Source organism: Prionailurus viverrinus, chromosome D3 (genome assembly GCF_022837055.1).
Source record: "Prionailurus viverrinus isolate Anna chromosome D3, UM_Priviv_1.0, whole genome shotgun sequence".
Classification (NCBI taxonomy): Eukaryota; Metazoa; Chordata; class Mammalia; order Carnivora; family Felidae; genus Prionailurus; species Prionailurus viverrinus.
The window spans coordinates 29,485,367-29,502,518 of NC_062572.1; the positions used below are offsets into that span (position 1 = coordinate 29,485,367).

The following is a 17,152-nucleotide window of genomic DNA, read 5'->3' on the forward strand; positions in this document are numbered from 1 at the left end:
CCACCTGTGTCCTGTCCTCTGTCCAGTCACTGCAAGTGCCCAGCAGCACCCCTCATCCACCCACCCACCCACCCACCAACTCCTCCCTGAAAGGCTTTTTTGGAGACCTCCCAGGGCTGTCCCTGGGACCCAGAAGATGTATAGCCTTATCCCTGGTCCTCCCTGCCACTCAATCACCTTCCCACTGGGTGGGAAAAATAGCTACAGCTCATAGCAACCCAGGAAGGTGAGATCTGTAGTTAGAAGAGCCTGGGGCAGGAGGGTGATGCAGACCCCAGAAGAGGATGCAGGTTGGAAATTACTCCCCCCATCCCAGGTCCCCCAGCCACCAGCCAGAGTGTGGCATTTTCAGATGCAGGAAGTGCTGAGGGTGGGCTGCCAGGCTGCTGGCTTTGAGGAGAGGCCTGGCTCCATGCACCACAGGTTGGGTGTTTCCACCAGCGCTCTCAGGGCTTGCCTATCTGTGGATCACAGCAAATGACCAGACATCTGTAAAACACTGACTGGGACCTTTCAGTCAACAGTGCAGCAGGAACGGGCAACTCCAGGATGTGTGCTTGGCTCCAGCAGAGCTAGCTGTAGGTCCACAAGCACGTTGCTATGGGGAGGAGGCGCTTGTGCAGGTTGCCCAGAGAGTACCTGGGCCAGGCTCCAGACCCTTGTCCTGGCTCTTCTGCCAGTCTCAGCGCAGACTCTGCAGGGCCCGTACTCATGTAGCTGGCCTGGCAGCCAGCCCAGAGTTGTACTGACCATTAGCACCTCTGTGCCAGCCCTTGCCAGGAGCACCCTGTGTAACCTTCCTCCTGTGAGTGGGACCCCTGGGAGCCAGTACTCACCTGGGCCAGGAAGCCAGGGGTTGGGGGGGGGGGTCATAGAACAGAGCACACCAGAGTTATCTATTGCAGTCACTGAGAGCTCCTTGCTTCCAGCCCCATTCTAGGTGCTTGGAATGAAAGCAGTTTTACTTCTGCCAAAGGCCAGGGCAAAAGACAGCCGTGGATGGGGGGAGGGAGGGGTCTGTAGGGAGGAGCTCCAAGCCCAGGCAGCAGAAAGGCTTGGCATCTGCCCCCAACCCTGGCCTTGGGGACCCTGTCCAGAAATGCTTGGGCCAAATCCAGTGGCAAGCAGTCTCCCAAGCCTGGCCAGACTCCCCACTGTGGGGAAGAACCCAAGAATATGGGCTCAGGACAGCTACGACGAACACTGCTCTGAATCCCAGGGTTTGCAGCAGAGCCAGTGAGTTGAACTATTGGGTGGCCTGAGCTCCTTGCAATGGGATGAGCTGCAGCGAGATGGGTCCCATAGCATAGAGGTCCTCAGTAGCCCCCCCGGGGCTGTGTAGCCAGGACCACAGAACAACCCTCAAATGCAAGAGTGTGTGAATCTGGGGCCTTGGCTCTTGGTGGGGCTGCTGAAACAAAGGTCCTTAACTCCTGGGGCCAGCCACACTGGTATTTGGCCAGGAGTGCAGGCCCAAGGCTACATCCCACACAAGCCTAGAGCTTTCTGACTCCTTTGGGACCCAGGCATCAGCACAGTCCCAATGATGTGAATGGCCAAGGTGGGCAGCTTGAGGGCCCTGAGGAGTTAGGCTGCTGCTGCTGCCTGACTCATGCCAGGCCAGCCAGGAGCACATTCCATTTACTAGAGGTCAGGCAGGAGGAGCCAGCCTCCAATGCGGCCAACCTTTCCGAAGGTTATGCCCCTTTCCAAAGTTCACCCTTAGACCTGGCCACCCATGTCCTCAGTTCCAGGCCACTGGGGCTTTCCACCAACTTAAAGCCTACCCAAACCACTCTGCTTCCTACTGCCCAGGGCCCCAGGCACCACACCCAGGTGGCTGTGTCACTCTAGCCTGCTTCCTTGGCACCCTCAGTCCAGGCAGAACAGCCAGATAGCCTCAGACACTTATGTCAACAGCTCTCTCTTACCTAAAGGGCAGGAATGGCATCCTCCTTGCTTCCAGATTCCCTCAACCCTTGCCAGGGCTCTGGGGACATCTGGGAGAGTGGGACCACCAACTGATGGCACAGCTCCCAACTGAGAACTCTTGCTGTTCTGAAGACTCTGAAAGTTGCCAAGGTCCTGTCCTGCTCGAACCTTCTGTGACCCGGATGCCAGTTAAGCCATCTCCGTCCAGGGCCCCTTAGCCAGCCACACCCTTCCCAGATGAGGACTGTGCCCTTGCTATCTGCTTGACTCTCCCAGCAGCCTGGGGGTGTTGTGTGTCTATGGGGGTGCCAGGACAGGAGGTGCTGGAGGGTAAGATGGCTGTGGGAGGGTGGGCCTGGCAGGGGGACACAGTCAAGAAGGTGGGCTTGAGATGTTGCCAAGGCCAAGTGGACAGGAAGAAGTGATGGGAGAGCAGAGTGAGGTCCTGGCTGGCATCACTGGGCAGTGGTCAGCGCAGGAAGTATGTAGAGGCCCAGGTGCTGAGGCACCTGACATCCACCACCCCCTGCTTTCCAGGGAGCCTGTAGGCCACCGCCCCCCCCCCCCCCACATGCTGTTTACTGCTGGGCCTTGAGGTTACCCAGGACACAGGAAAAGGCTCCTCCACATCCACAGAAGGCTCAAGACAAAAACAAGTCCTGTCCCTATGACCAGAGCCAAGACTGAGGCACCAAAGCTAAAACAAACATTTTATTCCATTAAAAACCCACTGTGGGTGTCTAAAACCATGTCCATAACTTATAGTCTAAATAAAACCCAGTTAATATAAATTAGGAGAAGGAGGACGCATCAGAAGAAATCAAACTCTAGAAAAGAAAAAAAAAAGTAAATTTCAAACAATTCTAACGTCTTTCCAAATTAAGCAAACTGCTCAGGCCTTGCCTCTGACACGCTGGGCTTGCTTCTGAGTAGCCTCCACCACTCACATAGGTGAGGAGTGGTGACCATGGGTGGAGGGCCGCCCCAGAACTGAAGTGCCCACTGGCCAGGTCCAGGCTGTCATTTGCTTGAGAACCTCCAAGGCCTCATGGCCCTCCACCACTATATCGCCCTGCAGACCCTGCCAGTGCCCTGTCCAGTCTCAGCCCCGTGGTACCTTCACAAGGTTTCTCCCCTGGCCTGGAACGTCTCCCCATACTGTCCCCCCACCCACCTTCCTGGCTGGCTCACTGTGCACACTGTCATGGTGGCAGGGCACACAGCAGCACTGGCATCATCACTGAGCAGGCCGCAGGGGAGGAGTATGCTTCAAATACCAGCCCCCCACCCAAAAGCCCCCACTTGTAGCCATTGATTTGGGTCATAAACTTACACCCTGCCCCCATCTGAAGGCTCAGTGCTCATTGTCCAAGGGGTGTTAGCCCCACTTCAGATGAGGAACCCATCATAGCCTGGTGATGTACCCAACAGACCTTGCTGAAGACCCAAAGGGTCTGAGTCCAAAGTTCCTCCCCAACACGAGCCCCTTTATGCCCTAGCCTACTCTGAAAGAGGGACTGTGGGGTCCCTGAGACCCCCTGTATCATTCTCAGCAGAGCCCACTGGGGCCCTGACAGGGGAAAGGCACCTGCCCTCCACAGTTTCCAACTCACTATGGATAGTGGGGGAGCGGGAAGACCCTGGGCCAGAACAAGGGTACCCCTACCTCAGAGTCTTGACAAGGCCTGTCTACCACAGCAGTGGCTCCAGCCCAGGGCTCAAGGAGATGCAGGGCTGGGTGTGAGCATCCACTGTGTGTGGGGCCCTTCAAGAGAGATGGCATGAGTGGCACTGGAAAGAGCCCCAGCTGGTGAGCATCACTGTGGACTGCCAGTGACAGCCTCATGCTGGTGCAGGCCCACAGAGATGACATTTTATAGTTATTGATGAGTGGCTGCCAACAGCTTTGTTTTCTCCTAAGTCAAATGCACAAGAGCCCAGATAGGAGCCTCTGTGGTCTCTTGCCCAGAGCCTGATACAATGCTGCAAAAAGCAGCAAAGCTCCAGGTGTCCCTCCCCTGCCCCCCTCGCCCACAGGGGTCACCCTCTTTCCCGGCAGTGCCAAGGAGGCCTGTATTTCATTCACTGATGCCCAGCCCATAGTGTGGTCAGGAGAGGGTAAATGCCAGCTCTTGCTGAAGGAGTCCCAGGAAGCTTAATGAAATGAGCTCTTTCAAAAATGCCCCGTTGTGGCACTGCCGCCAGCCCAGGGACATCCTTGGGAAAAATGTGTTGGTCCCAAATCTTAGAACACTGCTTGGGTCTGAAACCCAAGTAGAAAAGCCTGGCTTGAGGAGGAAAAACTCAAAGCAGGGAATGAGGGGCCCTCTTTACACTTCAACAAGGCTAGCTTTGTGGCAGGGCCACCCCCAGCCTCTTCTGGGGAGCCCCCCTGAACTCTCCAGCACCCCACCCCTCCCCCACATCTCACCATCAGGACAGGAGAGAAACAAGTGCATCCAGAAACTTGCTCCGATCCTCTGCTTTCAGTTCAATTACTGAAGTAATGAAAGAAAAACACCTCATGAGGTGGAGGAGTAGGGCTGAGGGTGAGGGAGCAGTAGGAAAAACAAGTCAGGGTGTTTGAACTCCTTCTTCCGAGTCATCCAAGATGGGAACCACCCTCCAGCACATTTCAAAATGTACTCAGCTCCTTGAGGCCTGGAAAATTTTGAACTCAGAGGTTGTACTTCACTGTCTGTATTTAATCCTCAGAAACTGCTGGCTGCCCTGTTAGTGGGGCTAGCTGGGCTTATAGTCTATGGGGAGGACCCTCTGGGCAGCTAGGAGATTGGCAGTGACAGCCAGTAAGGGGGACATGGGATGTGACAGTTTAGAACAGATCTAGGCAGAGACAGGCCTTCCCATCCTGCTGGACACAGAGCCCTGCCCCATCATGGGTTGCAGGAGGCCCTGAGTCTTGCTCTGGCCAGTCTCTCGGCTTCAGTGCTCTCCTCTGCACAAGGGGGACACGATGTGAACTGCCTCCATTTCTGGGGGGCCATCAGACTCAGACAAGCACATGGACCCTCATCAAACAGGGCAAAACTGGACCAGCCTGGTCCTGTGAGCCATCTGGAACCCCAGGCCCAGTGTACCCAGGTGGGTGCTAGCCTGGCTCCCTCTGCCGTGTCCCTCCTCACTGCTCTCCACCCATGGGGGAAGCCAAGTAACTCCCAGCCTGCAAATCTTCTGTGAGAAGCTGGGACATCTTGCAGGCCAGCCAGCACCAACATCTCCCACATTGGTGTGTGCTGCTGCTGGGGTTGAACCCACCCAACATAGAGCCACAGCCCAAGTGGGCCCAGCATGAAAGAGCTGGCTTTAGATGACTGAGGCAGCTGGGATAAACACTGGGTCACTGATGGTAGGAACTCATTGTAACAAATCAGCTGATGGTGATGAAAGACACTGTCCTTTCTCACAGATGGGGGTTATGGGCTGAAGTATATTCTCCCCAAGTTCTTGAGTAGAAGGCCTAGCCACCAGCGCCTCAGACAGCATGTGCTTTATTTGGAGAGGGGGCTCTTGAAGGTGTTTAGGTTCAATGAGGTCATATGGGGGAGCCCTAATCCAGTCTCACTGGGGCCCTTATAAGGAGACAAAGACACAGACGGAGAGGGACGACTGTGAGGACACAGCCAGAAGACGGCCATCTGCAAACCAAGGAAAGAGGCCTCAAAAGAAAACGATCCTGTGTACACTTTGATCTTGGACTTCAGCCCCTAGAACGGTGAGAAACGTACTTCTGTTGTTTAAACTTCCTAGTCTACGTATGATGTTATGGCAGCCCGAGCACACTAATACAAAGGGTGAGGGGTCACCATGTCTGTTTTACTTAAAAATCTGTCAGTGAGAATAAAAAGTAAATATGGCTAAATGTCAACCATGTTCCACGCTGGCCTATGGAGAAAACTGTGTGGTGTTGTGGGGGGCACTGGTCAGCTTGCAAAGCCACCCCCTGGACTGGGCTCTTCCATTCTCTGGGTTCATGCAACATAAGGGTGGGGCCAGTACCTGGGCTGTCACAGGACTACGTGGGACCCTTCATGATAACACAGATAAGAGCTGCTGGCCTGCAGTGGTGGCCAGCATAGCCTTAGAGGCAGTGCTCTTGGGTTGCCATAAGCCCTGTTTCCATACCCACAGAAGAGGCAGGTGACCCTGATGGGTGAGGCTGGCCCAGGAGGCTCTAGAGGCCAGTCCTCGGGACTCCTTTGTGAAGTGGTCTCAAGGGCTGGACTGTAAGGCCGAAGCCAGGCTTATGGCTCTATGGGCAATACCCGTTCTCTCTCTGCCCTGGGAGCCCACCAGAGGCAGGGGCATCCTAGAGCTCCCTGAGCCACCTGGTCCGGGGCTGGCTCCAAAAAAATGAGGGCTGCTTGCAAGGTATTTCTAGCGATGCCAGCTTCCCTAGTTCAAGGCCAGCGCTGACCTTGAAAGGGCCCCAGTACAGCAAACTCTTACCTGAGAGGTCAAAATGGTTGTGCAGCGTCCGAGAATTGGTGCCCTCTGCTGCCTTCTCAAACGCCCGCCCAAAAAAGCTGCAGACATATAAAAGGTCTGTTGGGAACCCATCCACTGTAATGGACCTTCCTAAGTCCCCAGAACAGACATTAGACTTGGCCCAGACTCCTCCCTGGCTGCCGGTTCTACCTGTTGGCACTCATACTCCTTCCTGGGCCACTGTCCTCTGAGGTCTCACCCACACTCACTAGATAGTCACCTTCTCTTGCTGCTGTTCAGCATCCAGCTGGACCCTGTTCAGCCCTCAGGGCATGAGTGTCCCTGGGCACCTCCCAGGGTATGCCCTGACTGTAGCCTCTCTCGTGCCTGCCACCGTGCCGGCAGCTGGGACAGAAGCAGAGGCTCAATGGGAGGCATGCTGGGATGGGAGTCTCGGCCAAGGCTGGGTCACACACAGGGTGGAGATGGGAGGAACCTGCAGGGCCGGGCTACAGTGTGTGGCCACAACTCAGGGGCGCAGGAGCATCAAGGGTGCAGGTGTGCGGCAGGGAGGCACACCCAACCCCTGGGGGCTCAGGGTTGCTGCAGGTAGTAAGGGCTGGCAGTGGAGGGAGAGCATCATGGGGAAGGGACTCGGGCTGGTCACAGTCAAGGAGAACAGGAAGAGGAGGAGCGAGTGCTTCAAACCTCTGTGGCAACTCTCACTCGAGACTGCATACCAGCCAGAGTGAACCACTAACCACAGTCACATACAGCAACAGATTGATGACTGGAGTGAGGAGGCAGGCAGCTGTGGTGGCCTGTGGGGGAAGGGCTTGCTGGCTGTCTTGGGAACACAGCCCAGGAGCCCCTGGCCAGCTCCACCCCATATGACTGAATCCAAGACCCATGGCATAGCTTTGGAAAGCAGCCCAGCAACATGGAAGCATTTGTCTTAAAAAAGTCCATTGTCTCTCCCAACTTGCTACCTAAATGGCCTTTGCAGACACAGAAGGAGGTCAAAGCTCACAAACCAGAGCTAGGATTGATCCAGATCCAAGACCAGCGTCTTCCACAGCAGAGGCCAATAAGAGCTAACCGGGAAAACTGACGAGCACAAGACACTAGTGGTCCTTGGTCCCCAAGCTGCCCCACTTGGGGGCTAGGTGTCTTGCTGCCAGCTGTCACTCAGTATCTGACCAAGGTCACCTCTTGGGATGTGTTGGGGAGCACTGAGACTCTGCCAGAGAGGCAAAGGATGGTCACACATAGCCCCTGGGATTAGTCACAGGGCTCTCTGGCCATGCAGAGCATGAAGGGGGCAGCAGGGAGAACTGGGGAGCCCCTCAAGGCCCTGCCTGTTGGCCAATACAATGTCTGGATGGAGTGGGCAGGAGAAAACCTGACCTTGCTGCAGGAGGAGAATGAGAACCCAGCCCAACAGATGCAGGGAAGACGTTTAGAAGACGGTGGGAGAAGCTTCTCAAAAGCACAAGAAGATGAACCTATGCATTCACAAACCCACTGGTACAATGTCCACAATAACAAAAAGTTAAAAACAGCCTGAATATCCAATAGAAGATGACAGGTAAACTGTCACCTTCATTTAACAGGTTTCCTACTGCTAGAAGTCACTTGAAAAAATGTGCATAAAGGGCTGATACTCGGTGAGAAAACAAAATGCAGAAGTACACCACTGATGAAAGTCCAAAACGTTTCCTAGACGCTAAATAAAGAAAAGGTTGAGGGAGGACAGGGAGCCACGACCCCAGTCTGGGTGACTACAGCAGTTCTGCAGGCTTCTGCCAGCATGCAGGCGGTGGGGGGTGGGGGTGGGGGTGGGGGTGGTGGTGTGCTGGATTCTCCACCTGCTGCCCAAACCATGGGGGTGCAAATGAGCTCAACTTTGGAATTGCAACTCTGTGCTGGCAGGCAGCAGCCTGGGTGTGCACGCCCCTGCACACACTCTAGTGAATGATCTTTGGTATTTCAGCTCTTACAACTAAACTTTTAAATGTTTGGCAAATGCCTGAAGTGGGGATTTAGTGAATAGTGACTCTGACTCACTGGGGTGGGGGAAGGGATGGGAGACACTGCCTGGATCTCCTCAAAGGTTAGTGTGAGGCCCCAACAAGATGGTGATCACTCATGAAGGCTTTGAAGGCATTGTACAGAGTTGGTCTCAAGGATCCTTACAGGTGAAGCCTAATTTCTGGGGTGGCTGACCTGAAACCCCTCAGATTTTCAGTATAAACCATTTGTACCTCAGAAGAGGGTTCTGGCCCAGGAAGGGCTGGGGTTCCTGCCCAAGGCCACACAGAGCCAGGATACCTTATCACACCTCGCTGTAGGTGTGGAGCCCATTCTGGATCCTGGAAGAGCCAGACACTCTTGTCTGGGAGGCCTTGAACAAACTAAAAGAATTCAAAAGTCCAGTCAAGGGGTAAGGCAGAGGCTCAGTGGCTAACCTGCAGCCCACATATTTAAACCCTCACAGTCCCACCACATGGTGGAAAAGGCTATGCTTGGTGTGGCGTTGAGGGCAAAGATCACCCAACTCAGCAGAACCCATGGGCCAATAACACCCCTTGAGATCCCAACTCCCAGGAGATGCAGAACCCGGCTCACTTCTTCCTGTCTGAGCTGTCGGTCTCTGGGGGGATGCCCACCACAGTCACAGTGCCCTGCTCCACACTCAGGGGTGCGGCCATCACCAAAGGCAGCAGCTTGCAGCGCCGGTTCTTTGTCTGCGGAGGTAAATTGCACCCTTAGTCACAGCCCCATAGGGCAAGCGCACCACTCCATGCCTAGAAGCTCTAACAGGGCCAGCCACCCACTCTCCAAAAACCTCCAGGGGCTTTCTCTCACCACAGATGCTCAAGTCCCCATGCAGCTGCCCCCCATGCTGTGACACCCTATTCCTAGCCTCCTTCTGTGCCAGTGTCCCTTGGTTGTTCCCTCCCTCACGTCCTTTAGGTCCTGAAGCAGTTGTCACCTTCTCCAGGAGGACCCCCCCCCCCAACCAACCCCCCTCCGTCATCCTGCTTCAGCTTCTCCATGGCGTGCCACCATCTGACACCATACATAATCTTTCGTCATCTGTCCCCTTGCCAGCATGCATCCGCCTTCAACATGGAGACTCATGTGTTTCCTTCACTGCTGTACCCATTGCACCCATACCCTATAAAAGAGGTGACCAACTATCCTGATTTGTCCAAGACTGAAGGGTATCCAAGGGTCATTGGTCACCCTATGATATCAGAGCCTGGCTGGTGGTGACTGCTTAAGGAATATTTGATAAATGATGGGTCCTGTGAAGCGGATATTCATTCATCCTTTTTACAGATGAGGAAACTCAGGCCAGAGATCAAATAATTGACCTCACATCACACAACTGGTAAACAAGGAGGCTGAGATTTAAAAGAAGCCTAGACAGGGGCGTCAGGGTGGCTCAGTTGGTTAAGCGTCCAACTTCGGCTCAGGTCATGATCTCGTGGTACATAAGTCTGAGCCCCATGTCAGGCTCTGTATGGACAACTCAGAGCCTGGAGACTGCTTCAGATTCTGTGTCTCCCTCTCTCTCTCTGCCCTGCCCCTACTCACACTCTGTCTCTCTCAAAAATAAATAAACACTAAAAAAATAATAATAAAAGAAGCTTAGACAACTTTAGAGCTCATGTTTTGTCTCTAGTCCAACTTTTGTCATTATTTGACTGTCTTCACATAATACTCAGATAATCATTTTATAGGTCAGTTCAGTGGTATGAGATAATGTCAACATCCTATTAAACATTTTGTTTAGAGTAGCCCCCAGTGTAAACTGTCATACAGGAAGCAGAGTAAGACTTTGATTGTTGACATGTGTGGGATCATCCCTTTTGTGATCATACCCAGGGGGTGTGTTAGCCTGATGTTAGCTGGGTAGGGGTGGGTGTCCCCAGGCCAAGGCAAAGAAGGCTGTTAGGCCATACAAAAGATGGAACCACACATGGAAAAGGGAAAGCCAGCCCAGAAAACAAAGTTTTGCTAGGAAGCAAGTCTGTGCTACAACCAACTTCATCTCTCCCTGATCTGCCACAGCTGAACATAAGCCATAGCCTCACATTCTCCATGAGGTCCCTTCCTACTTGCCCAAGAGACCAGGATGGCCAAGTAACAAAATCAGAGCTTCTAGGAACTAGAAGATTCCAAAGGGTCAGCTGAGGAAAACACAGCTCAGAAAAAGTGAGCGTTTTCCTCAGACCCCACAGCTGGTGCACGGCCACCAGTACCTCAAGGCCAGCCTCTAACGCCTAGTCCAAGCTCTGCTCTGGGCATCTACCTTCTGGCACCCACCCACCCAGTTCCTCACCGAACACACAAAGGACTTCAGCAGGTGTCTGCTGAGCAGGCTCAGGGATGCTGGCTTGGAAAATAGCACAATGTCCGGAGTGCCCTGCAGGGGAAGGACACAGAGACAGTCAGACGGGGCTGCTGGCAGGCGTGGCCTGGTGCTCAGCTGTCCACAGGAAGCCTGACCTCCATGAGGGAGCAGTAGAGGAAGGGCCCCTGGGAGATGACAAGGTTGGTGCAGAGGCAGCTGGCGATGGTCTGCTGCGTGGCTCGCAGCTGCTTCTTGGCGAGTTCCAGGCCATGGTAGAGTTTGTCCAGGTTACTCCTGTAACACAGCAGACACACAGCTTCAGCATAGTCACAAACAGAGCACTTGGCTCCTGGGAGGGTATATGGGGATGAGAGTTTCTTTCTTTCCCTCCTGAGTTCCCTTTCATATGAAAGGAAGGAATAAAACATACATAAACCCAGTGACAAACATGAGATGTGGGAGGGACATCAGAAGACAGGAAACTGAAAGCCAACAGAGGGAAGACACTGTCCAGCAGGACCTGGAAGGTGTCCAGAGGGCTCTGACAGAGGGGCCAGGGCAAGGTCCAAGAGGAGGATCAGGGACACCTCACCTGACGGATGGATTATTACCCTTCCCCCCACGAAAGGAGGGTTCTCCTCTAAATACATTAAAATGAACTCTGTGGAGGGGCGCCTGGGTGGCGCAGTCGGTTAAGCGGCCGACTTCAGCCAGGTCATGATCTCGCGGTCTGTGAGTTTGAGCCCCGCGTCAGGCTCTGGGCTGATGGCTCAGAGCCTGGAGCCTGTTTCCGATTCTGTGTCTCCCTCTCTCTCTGCCCCTCCCCCCATTCATGCTCTGTCTCTCTCTGTCCCGAAAATAAATAAACGTTGAAAAAAAAAAATTTAAATAAAAAATAAAATAAAATAAAATAAAATGAACTCTGTGGAGAAGTGCCCCAAGAAGTTAAAGGTCTCAAAGTGTCATATTGGCTCTCGACCTGCCAAGATGAAGCAATGCCTTCTAGCCTGTATGCTATACCCAAAGACCCAGTGCCTCACCAGGTTTCCACAGCTCCCCCTCTTGATCATGAGGACCACCAGGTATTTGAGAAATGCCTATGCCCAGAAAAAGTGACCCTAGATGAAACAGATAATTTGGAGAACAAAAGAAAACTTGAAATGAATTCTAATTAAAATCTTCAAAGGAATTTGGGCAACTAAGATATTTGTAAACCAGTAACAGGATGCCATGAAAAAGGAACAATCAGAAACTCAAAGTGTTTGTGGAAAGTAAAGTGATTGCAAAAAAATAAAAAATTCACTCAAAGGATAAAGTCAAGAAGCTTCCTTAACACCAAGAATAAGACAAACATGGAAAACATAAGGCAAAAATCAGATAGAGCATTATTCCAGGAAAGAAAGAATAAAAAAAAACACATATGTATGTTTGAGAGGAGTAATAAATAGTACAAAAGAATTCCCAAGCTGAAAAATCTGGGGCGTTGGATCAAAAGGGCTCGCCTGAGAACCCAGTGCAATCCATGAGGCAAGATCTACCCAAGACACATCACTATGAAATCACAAAACACTGAAAATAAAAGAAAAAATCCTGCAAGCTTTTTTAGGTGGGGTATGAGGCATTGATAAAGAAACAAGAACTAAGATAGCTCAGACCTCAATTAGCACCACTGGCTGCTAGAAGACAGGGGAGCAATAAAACCCACATTTAACAGGAAATTACCTTCAACCTTGAATTGTATACAAGCTATACCAGGGACCAGGTGAGGGTAGAATAAAGATATTGTCAGATGTGCAAGAACTCAGAACATTTACCTCATATGTGCTCTTTCTTTAAAGAAAGAGAAGTATGCTCTAAAAAAATGAAAGGCTGAAAAAACCAAAGACAAGGACCCTAAGAAACATTGGCTCCAACCCAGGGCAGAGTCAGTGCCTGGGATTGGCACAGTCAGTGCCAAACATCAGTGGTGGCAGCGAACAGCAGGCCTAGAGAGCTGCAGGTCCAGGCTGGTGTCAGAAGGCAGAACCCCAGGCTCTCCTAGACAAAAGGGACTCAAGGAATAGCTCCTGGAAGTAGAGCTGAGGAAAAAACTGGATATTATAAAGAAGGCAATTAAGAGTTCCAGGAAAAACAAAGAGCAGCATCAGAAAGTAACATAATCACTGCACACGAGTGATTCTGGAACATTGATTTTCATCTTTTAGAATAAAATCTATAGTCAAGGATGAGATGACTTGCATTCTATTCTCTAACCAAGTGTTATTAACCCTAAAAATATAAAAGCATAGATTTCATAAAGTAGAAGGTATAGGGAAGAGAAAAGTAAGAATGCTAATATCTTTTTCTTACAAAGTAGGGAGAAAAGAGACAATGGTGATAGAACAAGATGCAAGTATGTTACAGTTACAAAGGAGCTAAAAACAGTGGCACAGGAAGGGAAAGGAGCACAAAAGAGGAATAAATATTCTGTCATAGCAGGAAGTCAGTAAACAATGTCTAAAACTGCTCCATCAACTCTGGGATGAGGGCATCAACAGTTGATACTATAGTTTTGGGATTTCCTTATATTTCTAGATAAAAATAGAGCAACCACATTGTAAAACCAAAAATCTAGGACTCTCACGACAAGAGAATAAGGGAACACTGTAGACCCCAAAATATAAGCAGGGGGAATAGACCACCAACTGGCCATAAGACTGGTGTATCTTTGGGAGTTAATGTGGGAGGGAGCAGAGAAGCAGCAAGAGCTAAGAATGTTTAAAAACACCAGGCAACTGGGGCACAGTGGTTCAAAGTGAGAGTTTTACCCTGTCCAATAGCAGGTGAGTGCAGGAGCTGTGATAAAGTGCAAGGGGACATGGTAAAGACTAGGGGGCCGTAGCAGTCTAGCTCTGACCAGCCAGAGCTCCTTTCCACTCTGGGTCCCTCACTGAGGAGAAACTGCCAAGATGGAATCAAAATTGAGTAAGACAGAGACAATATGAAAAAGGAAAAAGAAGGTACAGATAAAAATGTACCTAGGATTGTAGTGAAGGTTCTAGCAGTTGGAAAGGAAGAAGTAAAACCATCTCTATTTGCAGATAACATAATCTTGTATACAGGAAATCCTAAGAAATAACTAAAACCTACTACAACTAAAAACAAACAAAAAAACTATTAGAGCTAATATATAAGTTCAATACTGTTGCAAGACACAAGATAAATATACAAAAAGCAACTGTATTTCTATGCAATAGCAATCAGTAAACAAAAATAAAATTAAGAAAACAAGTCCATTTACCATAGTGTCAAAAAGAATAAAATATTTAGGAATAAATTTAACAGGGGCAACCTGGGTGGCTCAGTCGGTTAAGCATCCAACGCTTGATCTCAGCTCAGGTGATGATCTCAAGGTTCATGAGATCAAGCCCCAAGTTAGGCTCTGTGCTGATGGTGTGGAGCCTGCTTGGGATTCTCTCTCTCCCTCTCTCTTGTCCCTCCCCTGCTTGTGAATGTGCTCTCAAAATAAATAAACATTTAAAAAAAAAGAATAAATTTAACAAAAGAAGTACAAAAAGAATTTATTCTCTGAAAAATACAAAACGTTCTTGAAAAAAATTAAAGAGGATCTGAGTTAATGGGAAAACATCCCATGTTCATGGACTGGAAGACTTCCTATTGTTGAGACAACAATACTCCCCAAATTTATCTATAGGTCCAAAGCAATATGACTTCTTTGCAGTATCTGACTAGCTGATCCTAAAACTCATATGGAACTTCAAGGAACACAGAATAACCAAAACTAGCTATAAAGCTACAGTAATCAAAACCGTGTGGTATTGCCACAGGACAAATACACCAATTGATGGGACAGAACTGAGAGTCTAGAAATAAATTCTCATATTCACAGTTCACTGATATTCAACATGGGTGCCAAAATGATTCAGTGGGAGGAAAGAAGTCTTTTCAACAAATGGTATTAGAACAATTTGGATGTACACATACAAAAGGATTAAGTTGAACCTGTTCCTTGCACCAGACACAAAAATTAACCTCAAATGAATCATACACCTAATGTAAAGGCAAAAACTATAAAACTCTGAAGTGGTTTCTTAGATATGACATCAAAAACATAAGAAACAAAAGAAAAAGGATAACCTGGATATGACTGAAATTAAAACCTTGTGCTTCAAAGAACTGTATCAAGAAAGTGAAAAGATAACCCACAGGATGGGGGAAAATATTTGCAAATCATGTATTTGGTAAGGGATTTATATTTAGAATACAGGAAACAATTCTTACAGCTCCATAATAAAGACAATTTAAAAATGGACAAAGGACTTGAATAGACAGCTCTCCAAATGAGATCTACAAATAGCCAATAAGCACATGAAAAGCTGCTCAACATCATTAGCCATGAGGGAAATGCAAATCAAAACCACAATGAGATCCCACTTCACGTCACTTCACACTAGGATGGCTATCGTGGGTGTGGAGAAATTCAAACTCATACACTACTGATGGAATGTAAAATGATGTAATCACTTTGGAAAACAGTCTACCCATTATTCAAAAGATAAAACAGACTTAACATACGACCCAGAAATTCCATCCTCAGGCATATACGTAAGAGCAATGAAAACACGTCCACACAATTTATATATGCGTATTTGTGGCAGCATTATTCATAACAGTCAAAAGGTAGAAACTACCACTGATCAATGGATGAATAAAATGTGGTATATCCATACCATAGAGTCTTATTTGCAAGAAAAAGGAAGGAAATTTCTTCATGTTGCAACATGGATGAACCTTGAGAACACTAGTCTAAGTGAAAGGAGTCAGTCATAAAAGGACATGTATTGTTCAATCCCGTTTATACGAAGTGTCCAAAATAGCAAATCTATGAAGACAGAAAGTAGATTAGTGGTTGCCTAGGGCTCAGAGAGATGGGAGATTTGGGAGGTGATGGTTCAGGGGAATGGGGGGCTTCTTTCTGATGCAACGAATATGTTCTAAAATTAGGTAGTGGTGATATTTGCACAACCTTGTAAATATACTAAAAGCCACTGAATTGTACACTTTAAATGGGTGGATTATATGGTGTACGAATTATAACTCAGTAAAGCTGTTTAAAAAAAGTATGTCAGGGAACAGGGCAGGAAACCCCAGAAAGCAGACCCCTACATTTTTTAACACTGCACAGCAACAGAAGTGGCAGTTCTCTGAAGTTAGAAAGCTGTCTGAATCATGCCTCCTCTGAAAGTCAGGGAAGCTAAATTTACACACAAAAAATGAGAAACAGACAAGGAGCAAGGTCAAATCCTCTCAAAGTTACTATCAGAAAAAAGGGAATAGGGAGAACAGCATACCTATATCGATAATGAAAGTACTCTAGAAAGATGTGCCCCCAGAAGGTCAACACTGTAATGTTCTATTTCAAAGCAAGCTCAGACACATTAAAAACAAAATATAAAATGAGACATCTCAGGAAATGAAATAAAAAAATTAGAAATAAGAGGCAAATAATTGATAAATGAAGATTAAACTAGAAAAAAACTCACAAGAATGAATAAACACCACAAATAATGACTGAAGAGGTCAAGGAGGTAAGAAACGATGATTAAAAATCAAAAAGAAAGGAGAAGGAAAGGGTTTGAGAGGAAGATGGACAGGAAATGTGTCACATGCTCCCCTGGTGGACTGCAATTACTTTCTGCAGGACACAGTCACCCCCATGCCCCTGGGGTTCCTGTGACTTGCCTCCTTGAAGAGTATTAGGATGAGGGATAGTGGCCCACTACCTGGAGAGACTGTCCAAAGCCTGGATGAAGTTATCTGTCCCTGAGCCGTCCTTCTCGGGACTCTCCATCAGTGACATGGTGGCAAAGACCACGTCACTGGCCAGGAACTTATGCTTGAACCCGAAGTGAATGCTGAAAGTCTGCATGCGCATGTCCTTCATCCTGCAATGGGAGCAAGCAACATGGCTGATATCCCTGTGTGCATGTGGGAATGCTCTCAAGTTGTGGGTGCTCTCACTGCCAGGCCGGGCCAGCAGATGTATGGCTGTCTCTCCCTGGCCCCTGCTAATGCACAAGGCAAGACCACTGTGGTCCAAGAATGGAGGGGGGGAGAAGACCTGACATAATAGCCCTGTAACCTGGGGCACTGAGTGCCTTGTCCAAAGCTGTCCTATTGGTTGGGGGAAAAGAGCAGAGATGTGTGTGCAGCCCCTCCCATGTCCCAGGATGCTAGAAGCAGCCACAGGACCCTCTAGGCAGAGCGCACCTGAACCTGGCCTCAGGGGGCCCTTCCCACAGCTATTTCCTGTGTCCAGTCAGGGATAGACCAGATTGACCTAGAGGTCTACACCTCAGCCCCAGGATGTAAGGACCCGGACTTCTCTAGACCTGGACCTACTTTTAAACC

General features: G+C 49.5%; 1 protein-coding gene across 4 annotated transcripts in view; it reads right to left on the minus strand.

The window, feature by feature from the left end:
* Positions 1-2,630: 2,630 nt before the first annotated feature.
* Positions 2,631-17,152, minus strand: part of CDC45 (cell division cycle 45) — a 33,636-nt gene continuing 19,114 nt past the window's right edge. For 3 of the 4 annotated variants that reach the window (XM_047828554.1, XM_047828555.1, XM_047828552.1), the window contains 7 exons: positions 16,525-16,686; positions 10,897-11,035; positions 10,730-10,813; positions 9,007-9,125; positions 6,400-6,476; positions 4,364-4,430; positions 2,631-2,759 (listed from right to left, as the gene is read on the minus strand). In XM_047828554.1, coding sequence (XP_047684510.1) covers positions 4,366-4,430; positions 6,400-6,476; positions 9,007-9,125; positions 10,730-10,813; positions 10,897-11,035; positions 16,525-16,686 — 646 coding nt within the window. In that variant the 3' untranslated portion in view covers positions 2,631-2,759; positions 4,364-4,365. Of the gene's footprint in view, positions 3,849-4,363; positions 4,431-6,399; positions 6,477-9,006; positions 9,126-10,729; positions 10,814-10,896; positions 11,036-16,524; positions 16,687-17,152 lie in introns of all 4 variants that reach the window. The other variant, XM_047828553.1, reaches the window with a different exon arrangement.